The sequence below is a fragment of the Carya illinoinensis genome, chromosome 16 (genome assembly GCF_018687715.1).
Source record: "Carya illinoinensis cultivar Pawnee chromosome 16, C.illinoinensisPawnee_v1, whole genome shotgun sequence".
NCBI classification, from domain to species: domain Eukaryota; kingdom Viridiplantae; phylum Streptophyta; class Magnoliopsida; order Fagales; family Juglandaceae; genus Carya; species Carya illinoinensis.
This window is the reverse complement of record NC_056767.1, coordinates 23,062,267-23,082,511: the sequence shown is the minus strand read 5'-3', so window position 1 is coordinate 23,082,511 and position 20,245 is coordinate 23,062,267. Positions and strand designations below refer to the sequence as shown.

Genomic DNA, 20,245 nt, shown 5'->3' with positions numbered 1-20,245 from the left:
TTTTATGACATTTTTTAGGGACTAGCCATGAGCTTTTAGATAGAGTAATGTTATTCATCATCTTTTTATCATCTTATAATGTGACAGTAGATGATTAGAGACTATTTATTATATTTTAATTGTAAACCTATTATCTAATACCATATCATAAGATGATGAGATTAAAATAGATGATAAATAGATTTTTTTCTTTTAGTTATGTTAGAGATATTTTCGAATACTAAAAGAAAAAAAAAACCTTTCTCGAGTGTGGGGGAGAGTTTTTTAGGTTTTTCTATTAGACTTTGTGGAGTTAGCTAGGATTTATTATAATTTTTAGGGTTATAGACCTTTTTTGGGGCTAAGAGACGTTTGTTTGTAGGACATATGCTTGTATTTTAAATTCATTTCTTTTTGGCTTCTTGTAGCACATTAGCTCAGGTAGTTACAAAAACACCAAAGCAATGAGATCATGACATAATTAAGTTTGTTTTTACGTGAATAATAGGTTATTAATTAATATTTAAATAAGTTTTTAGCATACATTATTAATACATCCAATAGCTAGCTTACAAACAAAAACTCACTCCCCAAAAATAAACAAGAATTCCAAACCATGATGCACGTTTCTTTCTAACTCCATCCATATTCAGGGAGCCAGGGCACTTCAAACTAAAAGCCCTAATCTATGGCATTTGTCACATTATGAGTGTCTTTGTTATAATTCCCTTGGAACGTGCATTAATATTCTTTTTTTAAATTTGGCTTCCTTCCCCTTTCAAATTTGAAATGTAAAACCCAAGAACTGCAAAATTCTCAAGAACTTCACCTGCAAAGTTACTTGAGTTTTGTAACTTATAAGTTTGATATGTCTAACTCACCATTTGTTATGGAACTCATTATAATTATAAAAAGTGAGACACATTACTTGAGAGAAGTATTATAGACACAAAAGAATTACAATTGATAAGTAAATTCACATAGTGACGTGGCTTCTTGTGATCCATAATATTTATTTTACAATAAAAGTAATTTTATAATCTAACTTACCATATCACGTCAAGTCACTTTGTGAGTTTACTTTTGTATAATTTATTTGTGGTTAAAGTATTTCTTTTCGAGTTAACATGCATGTTAACATATACGAGTTATATCGTTTGATAATTGATCATAATTTTGTATTTATGAACCTCTCGTTTAATAAATGAATCGAGCGAATTCAAGTTTGACTGAGTCGATCTTGAGCAACTTATCAAATAGTCTTGCTTGTTTATAACGGCATGATTTGTAACCTATGTGCTTGTTATATCAACAATCCACTTATTATAAGATCCATTATAATTTAAAATTGTTATGTCAACAATCCATTTATTATAAGATCCATTATAATTTTAAAAAAAGAATTAAAAAAACTAATACTTTCTTATTATTGTGAGACTCACTTCAATGGTGTGTTGGGTGCGCTAAAAGCATATTGCAAATTAATTATTTTTTTACCATCAACTATGTGATCTATTGAGTTATTATAATCTTAAACCGGTGTATAGAACACATTTACTTATAAAGTATTTTCATGTCATAATTTAACTTGAAAGAAAAATTTTAAAATTTAAATTTTAAAAGTTAAATCTTACCTGCATTTAAATGATGTGGATATAATATGTTTTACTAGAATAACTTATTTTTTATTAGGTTTGTTTTGTTAGAATTATGAGACAAGTTATCATTTTGTCTGATTGATTCCTCATCCACGATTCCACATTCTAGTTTTAATAACTGCTTCATTTATATACGTTTGTACGTACATAAACAGACATGCATGTTGTCTTTACATATCTTAAAAGTGTTTTATCTGTTGTTTTGAACAGTAAATGTTCATTTATTACACTCAAATTAAAGTGGGAACGTGGTCAAGGATTCAGAGGAATATCCTAATATGCTAGCTAGCTCTAGATCTGCTGTCGCAACAACGTCATTTTATTGCTATCTTTCTTTTTTTTAATCGCATGATGATCGATACAGATTTATAAATTAATTACTTGAGTTGATTACTCATAAACTTGGGTCTTAAATGGAATCCACACGAGTCTCATGACCTCAATCCCATGCAGTAAACGTTCTGAACCCTTTTGTTTTGTTGTGAGAAATGCATGGTACAATACAACGGATAAATGATATTTGTAATTAAGAGGTGTGTAAATGTCTCATATTCTTTTTGAAAAAATGAGTAATTAATATGGATAAAATTACTTTTTTAATAATAGATTTTATTCTTTTTAAAGAAATGTATAATATTTGTACAATTTATAACTATATCTAAAGCCTCATTTGGTTGTTAGATTCAATGAGATCAATTCAATTTAGTTTAATTTTAACATGAATCTAACATCCAAATACCTAACTTTCAAAATATTAAACTCATTTCACTCAAAACCTTTTTACACATAGGACTTATAACATTTTTCAACTCAACAACTCTTTATATGCGAGACTTATAACTTTTTTCCATTTTTTATAAATATATTTAAATTCATCTTAATATCTAAACACATCTAAATGCATCTTAGATGGATCTAATATAACTCACTCTACCAACTCAACTTATTACTATTCATAAAAAATTTAACTCAATTTAACTCAACATCTAAACACAACCTAACCTTACTTATTTTAGAATAAGTGATTAGAAAATAAAATTTTTTTTATATATCGAATACGATTGGGAGCCTCCTAGCTAGAGCAACCGCTTGGGGCTCCCGCTAGATTTAAGAAATATTTTTTTTTTGTTTTTTATTTTCACGTTATTTTTTAATATTTTTAAATATTTAAAAAAATAAAAAATTTATAATAATATGATGCAATTTTTTCTTAATTATTAAAGAAAAAAAAAATTGAGAGCAATAGTTCCAGCGGAGAATTTAGCATTATTCTTACGATTGTACGGATTGGGTATAAAAGGTGCTAGCGCTCGGCCCACCACACCAGTAACTAAAAGGCCCATTAACAAAGCAAATAAGAAAATGACAAAACCTACCATTTGATGGTCGGACAAATAAAAGCTTGAAAGATATATGTAGAGTGCAGTTGAAACAGAGAATCGTTTTACTTTCTACGCACTAAATACAATCTTGAAACTGAAGCTTTTCAGGTCAGTTACGTTAAAAAATATTGGTGTTTTAACTTTTTTCTAAAATTATTATAAATCATATTATAAGTAGTGTGTTAATTCATCGATTTATAATTTATATGTAGCAAAAGTTGAATTAAAAAGGTGGGATAGAATATAAAGTAAGAGATATGGCTTCAGGTTGAAAAATTGAGATAGATAAAATGAAAAAGAAATGATATGTACAACTATAAAATGTAAGTTGTGCATACTTTGTTTTTTAAAAATGAGTAAATTTAAAATTAATATGAAAAAAATTAATTTTTTAATGATAGATCTTACTATTTTTTAAAAGAAGTGTGACGACGCTTACACAACTCATGATTATATCTAATATTACTCTATTTAAAATAAAGATAGACTCAAAGCAGAAAAAAAAAAAAACCACCATACAAGACACAACTCATGATCTACATCGTAGTAGTGGAAGTCGAGAATATTTTCAGACACATACTTATATTGTAGGGTATATCATCAATAATGATTTTTCATTTGACATACTAAAGTGTTTCACTCACATATAGCCCAAAACAAACATGATTTATAAATGTTAAAGGTCTGCAGTCTGATTGGCATAATTTCTAATTTCTAAAAATGAAGATCTGGAGTTCGAAACCCCCATCTTTTGAATGTATAAAAAAAAAAATAACACATGATTTATGAAGTAAAAGAAGCAAGATAATTGTTTGTATAGTCTCTTTCTTAATTTTTCTGTTCTTTTTTCTTTTTTTCTTTAAATGCAAGAAGAATTGATAAAATAAAAATTATAAATCTACCACCATTATATAACTTTTATACAACTCAATAAAATATTTTTTTTAAAACTCTTTCTTGCTTTTGCTTTTGATTTGATGTATTTAAATTAAAATGTATTATTATATTATAAATTAATTATAATATATCCCTTGTGCATGAGATGTAATTAGGGCCAAGAATCGGGCGGTAAACCGATCGGACTAGCCACTTCAGTCTAGACTGAACCGACCTGCAGCTACGTTTGGTTGGTCTCGGTCTAAATTTTATAGGACTAGGTGTTTTCGGTTTGATCCCGGTACAGGTTTTTTTTACCCTAAACCGGATCAAATGAAAATTTAAAAATTTAATTTATTATTTATATAATAGTTGTATATAATTAATTATATAATTATATATGGTATCAAAAAAATACTAATAGTCTAATATAGACTGTAGTTATACTGATACTAATATAGTTATACTAAATCACTATAACTAATATTAATATATAACTGGTGTGAAATGTACAAACGTATTTAAATTATATGCCATGTCGCTTCGCTACGCTATGCTCCGCTCACTTTGGTATCTATCTACTTTCACTTTATAAGCCATATACTTAACAATAGCTATACTAATAGTCTACTATTAATACTAATATATTATTATATAATTTATATAGTTATACTAATCACTATAATTAATATTATATATTGCCATACAATAGCTATACAGTATACTTATCACTATAATGAATATAATTTAATTATCATTATACTATAATTTATATAGTTATACTAATCACTATAATTAATACTTATATAGTTATACTAAATCACTGATTCACCATAACTAATATTACTAATATATAGCTATATTAATGGTCTAATACTATTATAATTTATTTAGTTATACTAATCATAATAAGTTAATAACTAAATTACTATAAATATAACTATATATATTTTGGTATGAATGTATTATTATATTCTTTGATGTATAACTATTAACTATAATCTATAGTACTAGTATATATTAATATATTAACATATTATAAGAGTTATAGTATAAATTATAATATATCATATATATATATATATTTATAATAGTATTAGTATAGTTAACTTAATATGTAATATATTAGTATTAAACCACTATAACTACATAAAAAAAAAAATGTAATAAGAGTATTACTATTATTTAATATAGTATTACATAGAGTATTAATAAATATGTGGGACTTTGAAGAGATACAATAATACTAGTATATTACATATAGTATTACTATTAAAATATACTAATATTACATATAGTTATTAGTTATAGTAAATAAGTTAATAACTATTACTAATTTACTATATATTAATAGACTAATAGTCTTAGCGTATTTCTAATATATATAATAGTATACAATATATATATTAAATATATCACAATATAATTACATAAGTATCAAATAAAATGCCCTTGGATTAAAAAAAAAAAAAAATAGTCTAGGGTGGATTGAATAGACCAACTGGACCCGACCAGCTCAGTCCTTAGGGAGTTCAGTTCGGTCCAGGGTGAAAAAACCCTAGACCGAATAGGTTCGATCTGGTCCACAAAACCTCCAAGGATCGGACCGAACTCTCCTAGATGTAATAAGCAAATTGGACCCAAAAAACATGAAGGATTTGAGAGTTAACGGTTCAGCTGGGCCTAATCGTTTCAAATACCAATTTACCTTAACTCTTTTTTCTGTTTTGATATTTAGAGTAATATTAAATAGAGTTAATGAGGTGCAAGTTATTCAATTTTAGACTTCAAAATTATTAAAATATTTATTGTTAACTAAAAAATAATGTGAACTATTATTGTCATTGTTTAATATGTTGGTTCGGTTTCAAGATTTAATGAAAATGTACTATAATGACTTGAATCAATTCATTTGCCCAAAACAACCATATCTTCCCACCCAGATCTGCATTATTCACAAAGGACGGTAGCTATAACCACCTCGCCCATGTACCACATTTATTAGCATTAAGAAAAGGTTCTAAAAGAGCCACCATCAACGGTAGACTTTTATTCAAAATATCCCGAAGCCTACATTTTGACGAAACAATACCCCTAATATTCTAGATAAGAATAGACATTAAAAATCAAATAAATTTTTTTGAGCGCGTATGATGCTCCAGAACCACAATAGATTTTTCTTTACGTACCCCTTTTACCTTTTTCAATGGGACATGCATTTCTGAATCAGAATTAAATATTTTTGCAGCCAGTTCAATGAGTTCACCTTCTTGTTCCCCATCAAATACCGCCCAGCTGAGCACATTGTCGTCAATAAAATCCTTATCAGGAAACAAATCATCCCGTCCCAAACCACCCAATTCAAACTCCAAAGCCTTATCGACCACCTGCAGCAAACTCCTGGGACCCTCCACAGTCATATTCTGCCGAAGGTCATCATCTGATTCATCCGCCATATCAGACCATTATTCTGAAAGTCCCTTCGTCAGTTGAAGTTCCATACACTGCAGTAAGTTCTCCAAAATGCCATTCTATCCACTTACTTGAGCCTGTTCAGTCCCAGGATTATTAGGAACGCAGGCCTCGAAATTACACCTCTCTTTAGGTCCCGTCATCAAACCCATGTCAACAGCCCGAGAATTCTCCTCACACTCTTCATGCACCACGCCCATATGAGAGATAATTAAAAGTGACTTCACGCAATCTTTGCCCACAATTTTCCTAGACTTAATCTTCTCCAAGATTGCCTGACGTAGAGATTTCGAAGACTCCCCAACCTCACGCTGCGCATCTGTTTTGTGTCACTGTTTTACCTTATTTTCAACCTCCTTCCAGGCAAGTTTGTTGTCTTTCTTGAAATCACTGCCTATTATTTCACCAGTAGGTTTTTTTTTTATCTCACGGCCTCGGTTACATCTGCTCTCAGTATGCCCTTGTTTTCAACAAGATCCACAATAACTTGATATTGCCTCATAATATACTTCTTGAAAATGGCTAGAAACCCCATAAGGAGGACCCAGCCAGAACGAGTGCCTCAAGGGAGAAGAAATATTCAACTCCACACATATTTGTGTCGCCTCCGGTCGAGAAACACAAGCCGTGGAATTATCTCATTTTAAATATTTCCCAAACCCATCCCCAATGCTACGCAATATAGACTCCTGAAAATAATTCAGAGGCAATCCAGGAAAATTCATCCACACCGGAATCCAAGGGAAATCCTCATCTTCCACGTAATCTGGAGTCCAGTGAAAAACTCGAAAAGGCACACCAAGAATTTTAGAGTTCCCCCTTACCATCATGTATATAAAATCCTCTTCCTTCGCCATCCACACCAGCACACTACGAGGGTTCCTCAATTGGCCAATAACTGGGATCGCTTTCAAGCCCTATCGATTATTAAAAAAACCCCGAATATGATCAAGGCCTTAGACGTAAAAATTTCAAAACATCCGAAAATTGAAACGGCTTAGCTGATAACTACACTTCTGCTTTGGAGAATACAAAAAACATTCATCCTCTTGGAATTTTGGAGCACAGTGAGGATTGGAGCCCACCACATTAGCAAAATTGCGCCTAGTAGTCTCTAGCAAGATTTTCCTTTCCCTAGTAATCAAATTTTGCTCTGCATCACAACTACAACCCACCCCTTCCCTTTGTAAACCAGCAGGCAGTGGCTTAGGGCCAGCGCCCAGCTCCATGCACAAAGAAAAACCTAGACGTCACATGAGAAGAGAGAATTATCAAACACATGTTTGTAGATTCAATCTCTGGGCTTGCAAACCAGCCCTAATTCTTGAAACCTTAGACTTGGGGCCTCCAACACATGGGCTTATTCCCCGTTAATTTCCTTTGTGCCTGCATGTGGGAAATTTTTCAATTCATGTTCTCTCTACCCGGCTTGTTTGGAGCAGATGGACGACCCTTGGGATCGTTACTCCTTTTACCTTACTAAGGGTCTATGCTAACTGATGTGCAGGCTTTGGAAGATTCAATTTCCCGTTATGTGAAAGTCATGGCCCACTTCATCTGTAATGATTTTTGTGCTTTTATTTATTATTATTTTTTATTCAAAAATGATAACTGTTGGTGCTGTCACCCTTTTGCCTGAATACCCTCATCATTGCTTCTTTTTCCCGCTCCACTTCTTTCATCTTCTTGAGTCATTTCCTCTTCTCGTTTCCTTTTCTTCCTTAACTCTCTTCTCAAGTTTCAAGAAAGACTCGCAACCTTTCACCATTTTTGATCTTGTTTCTTCCAGTTCATACAGTATTGGCTCAGCGTGGTTCCTCCCGTGTTCCCAGTTGAGCTTTTGCCCAAGCCCCCCATCAAGGGTTTCCTCCGACTTTGCGCCTAAATCCTCTAATGGTCAAACTCTACCTTTCTTTTAGGGGTACATGTGGTGCTCCACACTCATCGCCTGAGACTAGACAAAGCTGAGGACTTCGTATCGCATCCCCAACACCATGGTTCTCACTCTTTCATTTGAGGGCACGGTTGACTAGGAAGATTTCATAGGGAGAGCTGCTCTTCCAGTTTGCATCCTAACACACAGTTTACGCTTTCCATTCTACCGCCCCATTCCTAATGTTCTTGATTTCCTTCAATTGGCTCCTGCCCAACTTCATTCACATGCTTAGCATGTGCTTTTATGCTCATGTGTGGTGCTTCATATGGTCCTGGAACCTCTGGGGGAGATGTACCCAGATTTGACTGCTCACAAATTCTTGTCTTTCTACTATGTGAAAGGGCTACCAGGTAATATTTGTAGGTTTTGTGTTTGCTCACAACGTTTGGCAACATTTGAAAGCCACCATTCAAATGCCAAATAGTGGAAAAATAAATTCTTTCTTATTTTTTGTGGTGGCTTGGGATTCCAACCCTCTGAAATGGCCATTTAGGACTTCCCTATCTAAGCTAATTAGGGCAAGGTCCCAAATGACAAGAAAATTCCTATAGATTTGACTGACCATGAGCACTCTCAAGTCAACATAGTCCTTAGTCAGGCCAAAGATAATGAGGATGCCTTATGTACTGAGAAGTACTTGAGCCCTGCCAACATTGATCTATTCCTTGTTATGCCTAACCATTCCCATGTTAAGGGGCCAAGGTTGTGATGCCTCCTTCAAACAAGAGGCCTACTTCCTGACCTTTTGAGACTCCTAAAAAATGTCGTCACCGCACTGAGGAAGAGGCACCTACTAATCACCTTGCTGAAGATGACGAGGGTGTAGTTGACGATGTGGGGCCAAAGGTGGCCGTTGATTCTGATGCTAACATGATTGAGGGGGGGAGGCACCCTCTGCTTCTTTTGTGCATGTGTCACTGCTTGCGTCTCTTGGGCTTGAAAACCTTGATGGGCTCATGGGCCAAGCCCTTTTCGACTTGGCCACAATCTTTGACTTTGATCTGCCCTCCCCTAAGGGGTCAGACTCAATGATTACACCCCCTTTGAGTTCCCTTCTCTCCTCTCATCAATTTCGAGGCCCAGTGGCGGCTAGTTTGCAACTAACATATATGACGCCTTCTCTATGTGTGTTGCTAGGGTTTTGGCTTCTAAAGTTGTGACTCCTACTAATGGCGTTTCCTAAAGTTATGCCGTACACTCTTTTTTGTGAGGGGCAACCTTGATGATCATGAGGACCAAAGCTCCAATCTAAGCTCTCTCCCTACAACCGTCTCGGGGGTTGAGACTCCGTCTACAGGCCATGAAAGAGTCTTCATTCCCTCCCCTTCCTTCTTCTCTTTTAGTGGTGACGTGGATTCCTCAACCCCTAGGGAGATGGTGGGTCTTCTAGGAAGGTGAAGTGGAAGGGGGATACATGGGATGGAGATGGAGTAGATGGCGGCCCGTCGATAGGTTTGAGATTGTCAACCCAACAGACCAGGGTGCATCCATACTTGAGGTAGAAGTTCTAGCCACCTCTTATACACTTTTGAAGCATCCTTTAGGAAGACCACATATGGAGGAGCGACTGGCCACGACATGAGGGGTTGAGGGGCCTTCTCACCTGCGTTCCCCTCCTCAAGCCGAGGCAATGGCGGAGATGTCTCAATGCTTGAAAATTTTTTTTTCTTCAGCATAATATTACTGGCTTAGTTGTACTTTCCTTTACATTATGACTCATACCTTATAGTATCCTTACGCTTTGCAGCGCATGAATGACTTGGCAGCTTGGATTGTGAATGATTGCACCAACTTGGAGTAGAAGGCATGTTCCAAGCGAATGCTTGGGTTTTTTTGCTAAGAAGGAACTGAGTCTGCTACTGGCCGAGAAAATTGAGGTGGAGTATTACCTAGAGCAGTTTGATGAGCACATCCACTCCCTAGTAGGCAATCTCGAGCTCCTTCGCAACGAAACATCTAAACTTTATGGTGAGCTACTTCAAACCAAATTCCTCAACGTGCGTAACAACTTCACCATGCAATTGGCAAAGTTTGAACAAGATTTTGTTCATGCCCAGTTATCCTGCCTAAGTGAAGAGTTGAACTTGTCTCAACAATTGTTGGCTGCTGCCGAGCAACAATGCTTGGGGTCTTCCCAGGTATTGGCTTCTTATGAGGAAACCTATAGGCAACTTGCCCTTGAGGAAGCTCGTAGGAAATTTAGCCTTCGGCTGTCAAAAATTAGGGGTCCTATGAGGATTTGTACACATGTTTACTGCTTACAAGAAGGACAAAGAAGAAGTAGATGCCAAGCAGTACAAAATAAACAAACCATGCTGCACTTAGATATGAAAGTGAAGGAGAAAAAGAAGTTGTTGTTGTAACAAGAATCAAAAATTGGTTGCTTTGAGGGGAGAGCTGGTCCGTTTGCATCTTAACTGGTGACCGCTAGGGCTGTTAGGGATTGGGCCTTTGCGTATGGATATGGTGCTGGCGTGGCCCACATATGATCTCACATACTGACACATCCTCAGACTGACTTGAGGCGGTTGGACCTCAATGCCTTCATGGATGCTTTAGGGTGCAATACTATGCCCGACGCCTTCTTGTCCTCGCCTTCACCTTCAAAGCCTCTAGCAGCTCCACCCTCATGAAGATTTTTATTTCTGTTATTTTCTTTTTCGTTTTCCTTGTGTTTCAAATAGTACTTTGGGCAACTGTAACTAGGTCATGGGGTCTCTTGACCTCCACATCCATTGGCTTTACCATGAGTTTTTAGACTCGACTTTGATGGCTAAGTGGAGCCCGGTCATTGGGTCTATTGACCTCCATGCTCATTGGCTCCACTACGAATCTTTGAACTCGACTTTGGTGGGTATAACATTGGGGTGGGATGCTTAAGTTGAACAACTATCCACCTTTCTTGATCTTACTTTATTGAATAAACTTAGAAAAGAATCAAGGGTAAAATTTCTTCAAATGCTTGGCATTCCAAGGGTGTTTCAACTCCTTTCCTTGACTGTCCTTAAGGCGGTATGACTTTGGTCGATTGTTAGCACTAGGTCACCTACTTTAAAAGATGTGGGTTTGACTCGTTTGTTGAAGTAGCTTTCCGTCTTCCTTTTGTTGAGGATATTTTGAACCTCAGCTTCTTCTATTTTCTCTTCTAGTGCCTTGTTGTTTTCAGGTTGGGTGGGTTTAGGTGTTGAGAAGTGTTGAGGAGACTTGTGAATAGTAGTAAAAAGTATATAAAAAGTAATAATAAAGTAATGAATAGTAATAAAAAGTAATGAATAGTAGTAAAAGTAGATGAAAAATAATAATAAAATAATGAATAGTAGTGAGACGTGTTTATGAGAGTTGAGGTACTCTTGGTACCCAAACGCAGTGGCAGGTTCAGTGCATAGGCAAATCGACTTCTATACGGGCAACTACTTTACTCCTAAAAGCCAATGTAAATGGTGTTTCACCTGTTGGGGTCTTCACCATTGCCTATAGGCCTACAACACTCCTTGGAGCTCCTCCACCCATTCTTCTTTCCTATTTGTGAGCTTCTTTTTTAAAATCTCGGATAAGGATTTGTTTGTCTGCTCCGCTTGCCCATTAGCTTATGGGTGCCCTAGTGATGAGTACTTGGCTTGGATTCCCAACTCTCTGTACCATTTTTTGTAATGTTTTGAATCAAACTGCTTCTCGTTGTTGGAGATTATACTATAGGGGATGCCGAACCGGCAGACAATATTCTTCCACAGAAATTTGGTGATGACTTTTGCTGTTATGGTTGCAAAGGGCTCTGCCTCCACCCATTTTGTGAAATAATCTACAACAACGATTATATGTTTTACCCTTCCCTTCCCCAACAAGGAAGGGACCTACCAGATCAATTCCACATTGAACGAACGACTATAGGGGTGGTGATAAAAAATAAGTTCTTAGGAGGACAATGTGGGATAGGGACATAGATCTGGTATCTAATGCACTTCTTCGCAAACTGCTTGGTGTCTCTAAGGACATTGGGCTAGTAGTATCCAGCCCTAAGGGCTTTCCTCCCCAAATCCTTTCTGCTAGAATGGTTGCCGCAGACGCCCTCATGTATCTCCGCCAAGATGTACTACACTTCCTCAGTAGAGATGCACCTTAACAAAGGGGCAACAAAGCCTTTTTTGTAAAGGATTCCATCAATTCTAACAAACCATGCTGCATTCCTCTTGATCTTCTTTGCTGTCTCTTTCTCTTCAAGGAGTTTGCCTGTGTCCAAGTACTCTGATATTGCCTTGGCCCACTCTGGCCTTGTAGGCCTTACTTGGTTTACCTATACTTTGATTGCTGGGATCTCTATCACTCTACTCTATACCTCCCAATGTAAATCTGCCTCATTCCTCATAGTGGTGGCTTTGGCTATCTAGTCTACTATTGCGTTATCCTCCCTCGGTATCTGCTCAAGACTAAAATAGGCAAGTTGGTCACAGATCTCCAACACTTGGCTCAAATATTTTTTTAGCTTTTCCCCTTTCGTGGCGTACACTCTGGCTACTTTGTTTACCACGATTTGGGAATCCGCTTTAGTTTTAGTCTCCGCTGCACCTAGAGTTTTCACGATTAAGAGTCTAGCTATTAGGGCTTCATACTTGGCTTCATTATTGGTGGTTTTAAATGTAAGTGTGGCCATGTAGTAATGCTCTTGTCCCCATTCTTCCACGATGTAGATCTCTATTCCTCCTCCTGTTTGGCAGGCGTATCCATCAACGTATACTAGCCAAGGTTGTCGGTAGGGTGCAACTTCAGCTTCCGCTGGGAACCCTAGTGAATTCAGCGATGAAGTCTGCCAAAGCTTGCCTATTCACTGCGCTCCTAGGCATGCAATCAATGTTGAATTTGCTGAGCTCCATTGACCATCCGGCCAATCTTCCCGAGCTATCTAGTTTTTGTAGTGTTCTCCTGAAGGGGTGTTTCATTAATACCTTCATGGGGTGAGCTTGGAAATATGACCACAATCTCCTGGCGGCTCTTACTAATGTGAATGCCAACATTTCCATTCAGGGGTATTTGGTCTCAACGCCTCTCAATGTGCAACTTATGTAATATACCAGCGCCTGTATTACTTTCTCTTCTTTGACTAGGATACAAACACAACATGGGGGGATACCGCTAGGTATACATACAAGGTGTCCCCCTAATTGGGCTGCTTTAACAGAGGTGGGTTGGATAAGTACTACTTCAATTCCTAGAAAGTTTGATCGCATTCCTCGCTCCATGGGTGTATCTTTCATAGAACCCTAAAAAAGGGGAGACATTTGTATATGGATGTTGACAGAAACCTATTTAAGGTTGCCACTCTACTAGCCAACCGTTGGGTGTCGTTGATGTTCTGAAGTGGCTTCATATTCAAGATGGCGCCAATCTTTTCAATATTTGCCTCGATGCCTCTTTCAAAGACTATGAAGCCCAAAATTTTTTCTGAATCTACCACAAAAGCACATTTTGGTTCAATTTCAACTTATAATTGGGAAGCACACCAAAAGATTTTCTCAGGTGTGCTAGGTGTTGGGCTGGTTCCTTACTTTTCACCAATAAGTTGTTGACATATACCACATAGTCTTCCTGATCTATTGTTTAAACATCCGATTGAAAAGCCTTTGGTAAGTTGCCCCAGCGTTTTTTAGCCCCAAAGGCATCACTTGGTAGCAGTGAAGACCTCTATCGGTAATAAATATCGTCTTCTTCTCATTCAACTGATTCATGCAGATTTGATTGTATCCTGAATATGCGTCCATAAAACTCAACACTCGATGTCCCGCCATGGCATCAATGATAATTTCAATCCTTGGAAAGGGGAAGTTGTCCTCGGTGTAGGCTTTGTTCAGGTTTGTGAAATCCACACACATCCTCCATATCCCGTTCATTTTCTTAACCAACACCACGTTGGAGAGTCACTTAGGGTAGTATGTTTCCTTATAAACCCAGCGGCTAGGTGCTAATCTATCTCCTTAGTTATGGCTGTGCATTTCTTCGTACTAAAGGTTCTTCTTTTTTGGCATATCTTCTTTGTCGTTTGATCAACACATAGCCTATGCTCTATGACGGCATTGTCAATACATCTCTGTGTTCGTCAGCAGTTGTTTTAACACCTCCCTATATTCGCACAGAGAGAGAGAGAGAGCCTTGTTCCCACTCATGTCGTGGTGTTTGGTCGATCTAGTGTAGTGTTACTATCTCTAAAGGCTCATTTGCCTCTACGTGCATTAGATTGTTTTTGTTTCTAGCATGTAGGGGTGTTGGCAGTTCGGTTCGGTTCGATGATGGACCGAAATTCTATCATTTTTCCCTGACCAGTAGCTATTGGTCCGGTCTAGTCTGGTCGATCCATTTGGTTTGATTCATTTTTTTCTCAAATAAATTAATAAAAAATTTTATTTAAATTACTAAATTAAAGTTATGTGAATTATTAATGTAGATTATGTAACTAACTCATTAAAAAATATTTTATATAGTCAATGATAATAAATTAGATGAAAATTACATCACTAACTTATATAATTACTATATAAAAATAATATATTCAACTATTTAAAATATTTTAAATATATATATATATATAGGAGTTCGGTCCGGTCTAGTCTGATCTTATCCAAAATTTATAGACCCCGTGATTGGACCGAATGGCTTCAGTTCATATTTTTTAGGACCGAGACCGGACCAAATGGTTTCGGTCCGGTCCAACCCTATTGGTCCAGTTGATTTTTTCGGTTTGGACTGACCGATGATCACCTCTACTAGCGAGCTACGATTAACAATGGGGGTGGTGGTTTTCCTTCCAACCTTTCCACGATACATATGCCTGGCGCCCCTACTTTGAGTTCTTGCATGTACCATTCTCGTGCCAAGATTTGCCCCCATTGAACCTCATTGATGCGTGTCTCTATTGGGAACTTCATTGTTAGGTGGTAGGTTCAAATCATTGAAAGTTGGGCGTCCCAATATGGGTTGTAGGATGATAGGGCTTTAACTACCAAGAAATCCATCATTATTGTAAAACCATGTTTGCCCCTTGGCCGACTATGATTGGTAGTGCGATGGCGCCCATTGGTTGAAGGGCCTCGCCAAAAAATCCCTTTAAGGTGGTAGGTGACAAGAGTAGCCTATCAGGGCTAATGCCCATTTTGGCGAAGGCATCTTAGAATAAGATGTCAGCTGAGATTTTGTTGTTGATTAGGATCCGCCTGGTCGTGTAGTTTGCAATTAACAAGGTCACTATTAGGGCGCCATCATGGGAGTACATGACTCCAAAAGAGATGGTAGGCGTGATTCTCAGTATGGGGTGTTTATTTATTTGCCATGTACACCTCATGGTACCTCGCTTTATGGGCATGAGCCTTTCTACTAAATGCCATCATGCCCTCGCCAACAAATCATCCTGATATGGTGCAGATTTCTCCTACCCCTCAATACACTTTTTCTAATTTGTTTTTATTGTTTTTACATATTTTCTAGTTTACAAAGTGTTTATACATATATATTTTATATCCAATTTTTCTCAACACAAGTTCTGTGCACTCTCTTTTAAAAAAAAATGAGGTTTACCATCAAAATTTTTTTTATGTGAATTCTAAATTTATTTTTATTTTTTAAGAGTACGCACCCTAAGATTACAAATATAATTACTCTTTCAATCAAGAACTGGGGCATAAGAAGTTCCAATCAACAGCTTGGAAATATAAAAAAATAAATAATAATAATAAAAAGAAAAGAACTACTCCAACCAACCATCTCTACTAAAAAACTCACACATCCAAAGCAGAAAGGAAATGTCTTTTCTTAGCCACCAACCATCTTAGGATCTGTAAATGCACTAATATTTCATTACAATATTTATTGAATAAGTCAACACAATACGGGAAACTATAAATTTATTTATTTAATTATTAAATACCTGAAATCATGGAACAGCTTCCCCTAATCTTCCTTTTTCTCAGTCAAAATTTTTAAATCAAAGTCGGCCTCTTCTTCATCTTTGATCAGATACACGTCAACATTGGATTAGTAGTTATCATACAATATTATAAACAGTGGCTGACGGCTTCTTGCTTGTGAAGGAAACTATAAAGCTGATTCAGGGTCAAAGAAGTAAATTTATATTTCAATATTTTCTGTAGACCAGACTCTTTCAAGTCCACTAATATTTGGAATATTTAATTTAATTAAATTGAAGGGTAGAATCAGGGCTTGAATATTTGGAATATTTCTGTGGACCATACTCTTTCAAGTCCACTAAGATCTTTGCTCTAACCATGTCTCAAAAGTTTTAGCCAATGGAAAGGAAGAAATTGATTATTTAACTTATATTCAAATAAGAGAAATAAAATTTGTAATCGTGAAGTGTATAAGTACTGTTTAATTCTTTAAAAAAATAAATAAATACAAAATTTGTATAAAAAATTAATTTTTTAATTATGAACTCTATCCTTCTTTAATTAATTTTTTAATATCTCTAGATTGCACGGTCACTTGTAAATTTTTCCCAAGGATTTCGCAAAATACCAAGTACCAACCCATTGACTAGTAGGCTATTTCACACGGTTTGCCACTTGTAATATACTAATATCTCTAGACCTTTTCATCCAAAGTAGCAGAGACATCTGGTCGATCACAAAATTTTTCGGGATTGCTTTTTAATAAAAAATAACTACCAGAAATGATAAACTAATGTCAGACAGCCTGAAAGTTTCCATGAAAGTCTTCAAGAATGCAGCATATACCTGCATAAAACATTTTCGTGAACTGTGAGAATCTCCAAGCCGTTGTGTTTTCCGTGAGAAATTAGCCTAAACATGGCAGAGTACATAGTTTCCTTAGTACTAGATAAAATTGCAACCCAACTCATTGATGAAGCTGTTTCCTTGTCAAAAGTCTGTAGCCAAGTTGAATGGATCGAAGACGAATTGAGGCGAATCCAATGCTTTCTTAAAGATGCTGATGCAAAGCAAGATGGTGATGAAAGAATTAGAAACTGGATAGCAGACATTCGAGATGTTGCTTATGACAGTGATGATGTTATTGACATCTACATCCTCAAAATGGCACAACAGAGAAAATTCATGTGTTTTGACTGCCACCCTTTTATGTTGGGCAGGTTCATTGCTCGGCACAATATCAACAGGCAGATCAGTAAGGTCAAAACTAAAATTCTACATATCAATTACAGTAGAGGAACTTATGGAATTGAAAATATAGGGAGAGGGGGAGAAGTGACAGGTCTTGCAGTTGGTAGGCTTCGGGAGAAGAGACGATCCTCTGCTCATGCTTGTGAAGACGACACTGTTGGTTTGGTGGAAGACATGAACAAGTTGGAGGCAAGAGTGATTCAAGGAGAGCCGCGGCGATCAGTAATTTCAATCATTGGTATGGCAGGCCTAGGTAAGACTACACTTTCCAAGAATATTTATCATTCTAGCTTTATCAGGAAGCATTTTGATTGTTGTGCCTGGGTTTATGTTTCTCAAGAATATAGAGTCAAGGAGATCTTGCAATATTTAGGCAAAACAATATTGGGGCTTGGAAAAGCGGACTTTGACACAATGAGTAATGAGGATTTGAAAGAATTCTTGTCAAAATTCTTGGAGGAGAGGAGGTATATCATAGTGCTTGATGACATTTGGAAAATAGAAGTTTGGGATGATCTCAAAGCAGCCTTTCCAGATGCAGAGAATGGGAGTAGGATAGTGTTAACTACCCGTTTCAAAGATATTGCTTTACATGCTGATCCAAGAAGCCCGCCACACGAGTTATGCCTTCTTAATGATGAAGATAGCTGGAAATTGTTGTCCAAAAAGGTGTGCCTAGAATGGAACTCCACAAGAACTTTACCTCCATGGTCTGAAGGGCTTGGCAGGCAGATTGTGAAAAAGTGTGGGGGCTTACCTCTTGCTATTGTAGTATTGGGAGGTCTCCTGTCCAGAAAAGAAGCATCCTACAGTGAGTGGCTCAAAGTGTTGCAGAGTGTTCATTGGCAGCTAACACAAGACCCAACTCTATGTGCTGACATCTTAGCATTAAGCTATCACGACTTACCATACTACTTGAAACCATGTTTTCTCTACTTGGGTCTTTTTCCTGAAGACTTTGAGATTTCGGCCAGGAGGTTGATCTTGTTATGGGTCGCAGAGGGATTTGTACAGCCAAGAGGACAAGAACCATTGGAAGATGTTGCAGAGGATTACTTGGAGGAACTAATAGGAAGGAGTATGATTCAGGTTGCAGCTAGGAAATCAAATGGAAGAATTAAAGCATGCATTATACATGACCTCTTAAGGGAATTTGCAATATCAAAAGCTCAGGAGGATCGATTTCTTGAAGTCATTCATCAGGATGACAAAGTTAAGTCCTTTACAAGAGGTCGTCATCTTTCTGTACACTGCAGAGTTCCCCCTGCATTAAAAAACACTTCAAAGGTCCGCTCCTTACTGTGCTTTGACCTTAATGAATCCGTTTTCAGAGAGATGAAGAAATTCAAACTCCTGCGAATTCTTGACTTAGAAGGCATTCATATGGCTAGGCTTGACTCAGCTATTGGAAAGCTTGTTCATTTGAGGTACTTGGGGTTAAGAGGTACATGGCTAAAAACACTCCCTTCATCAGTTCGCTATCTTGTGAAATTGCAGACTTTAGATCTGAGATCAACTTTAGTCAGTCCTATTCCTGCTGTGGTTATCAAGCTGCAGCAACTAAGACACCTATTTTTCAATGAACTTAGGGAGATGGTGCCAAGCCCACCACCCTCTAGGACATTTCTTGCAAATCTCCAAACCTTACATGGGTTGTGCATTAATGGGACTGAAAGTGTACAGAATGTATTAAACAAGCTAACCAACCTAAGAGAACTAGAATTGTACGGAGAACTAGAGTTGCAAGAAAAAGCTTTAGGCATGTGGATTTTGAACCTGAAGGGTCTCCATTGTTTGAAGTTGCACGCAAGAGGATTCAATCCTGTGGCTGTCATCCCAATGCTGGACTTTTCATCTCACACTCATCTCCACAAGCTGCACTTGGTAGGGCTTCTGAATAAAACACAAACTTTTCCGCCAAACCTTACAGAGCTGTCCTTACAAAACTCCTTTTTGACCGAAGACCCCATGGAAAAGCTGGAGAAGCTGCCAAACCTGAGAGTTCTGAAATTGAAGCAGTCATCATATGTTGGAAAAGAAATGATTTGCAGTAGCGGGGGTTTTCCACAACTGCAGATCTTGAAACTTTCTTTTCTTTTGTCAGTAGAGATGTGGCGGATAGCAGAAAAAGCAATGAGCAATCTGAGAGAATTAGAGATTGTTGAATGCAAACGGTTGAAGATTGTTCCAAGAGGACTATGGCCAGTAACTAGTCTTTGCATTTTAAGATTGGGATATATGCCTTTTGATATGGAAATGAAGGTTCAAGAGCGTCAGGGTGAAAACTGGTATAGAATTGAGCATACACTTCCAGTTTGAGGAAAACATCTTTGCTAGCCTTGAGTCATATGTATCTTAGCTTTACCAATGTTTTGGTTTTATCCCCATGTTGTTGCCTTTTTCTTTTCTTGGCAAGTAATGTTTTCAATCACCATAGAACAAATAATTAAACAAGTGTAGGAATCAGATTTCTGGCAGGAAAGGAGAAAAGAACTCCTGCATTTAGTCGAGTCAAGTTCGAGCAAGTTGTGAGTGATTAGGTCTTGTTTGCTAATTTTTATTCCAACACGAATCGAGCTTGAGTTTAGTACTGAATTACATCTTATAGTTACAAATTGCTCAATTGATCGAGTTCAAAATTATTCATGAGTTACTTGATTTTAACGAATTAAATTATTTATATTATGTCCTATAACTTTATTTACAAATTTTCACGAGCTTTTTTAATTTTGGGTAATGTTATGTATAGTCGTGAGAAGCATAGATATCATATTGTAGCTTTGACAAAAGATAGAGTCTATT

At 36.7% G+C, this 20,245-nt stretch overlaps 1 protein-coding gene across 1 annotated transcript; it reads left to right on the top strand.

Annotated features, from left to right (window-relative positions):
• Positions 1-16,960: 16,960 nt before the first annotated feature.
• On the top strand, positions 16,961-20,038 carry LOC122298649 (probable disease resistance RPP8-like protein 2). The gene is made up of 2 exons (XM_043108486.1): positions 16,961-17,696; positions 17,784-20,038. Exons 1-2 carry the CDS (start codon positions 17,111-17,113, stop codon positions 19,760-19,762), a joined length of 2,565 nt encoding a protein of 854 aa, XP_042964420.1. The 5' UTR covers positions 16,961-17,110; the 3' UTR covers positions 19,763-20,038.
• The last annotated feature ends 207 nt before the right edge of the window (positions 20,039-20,245 follow it).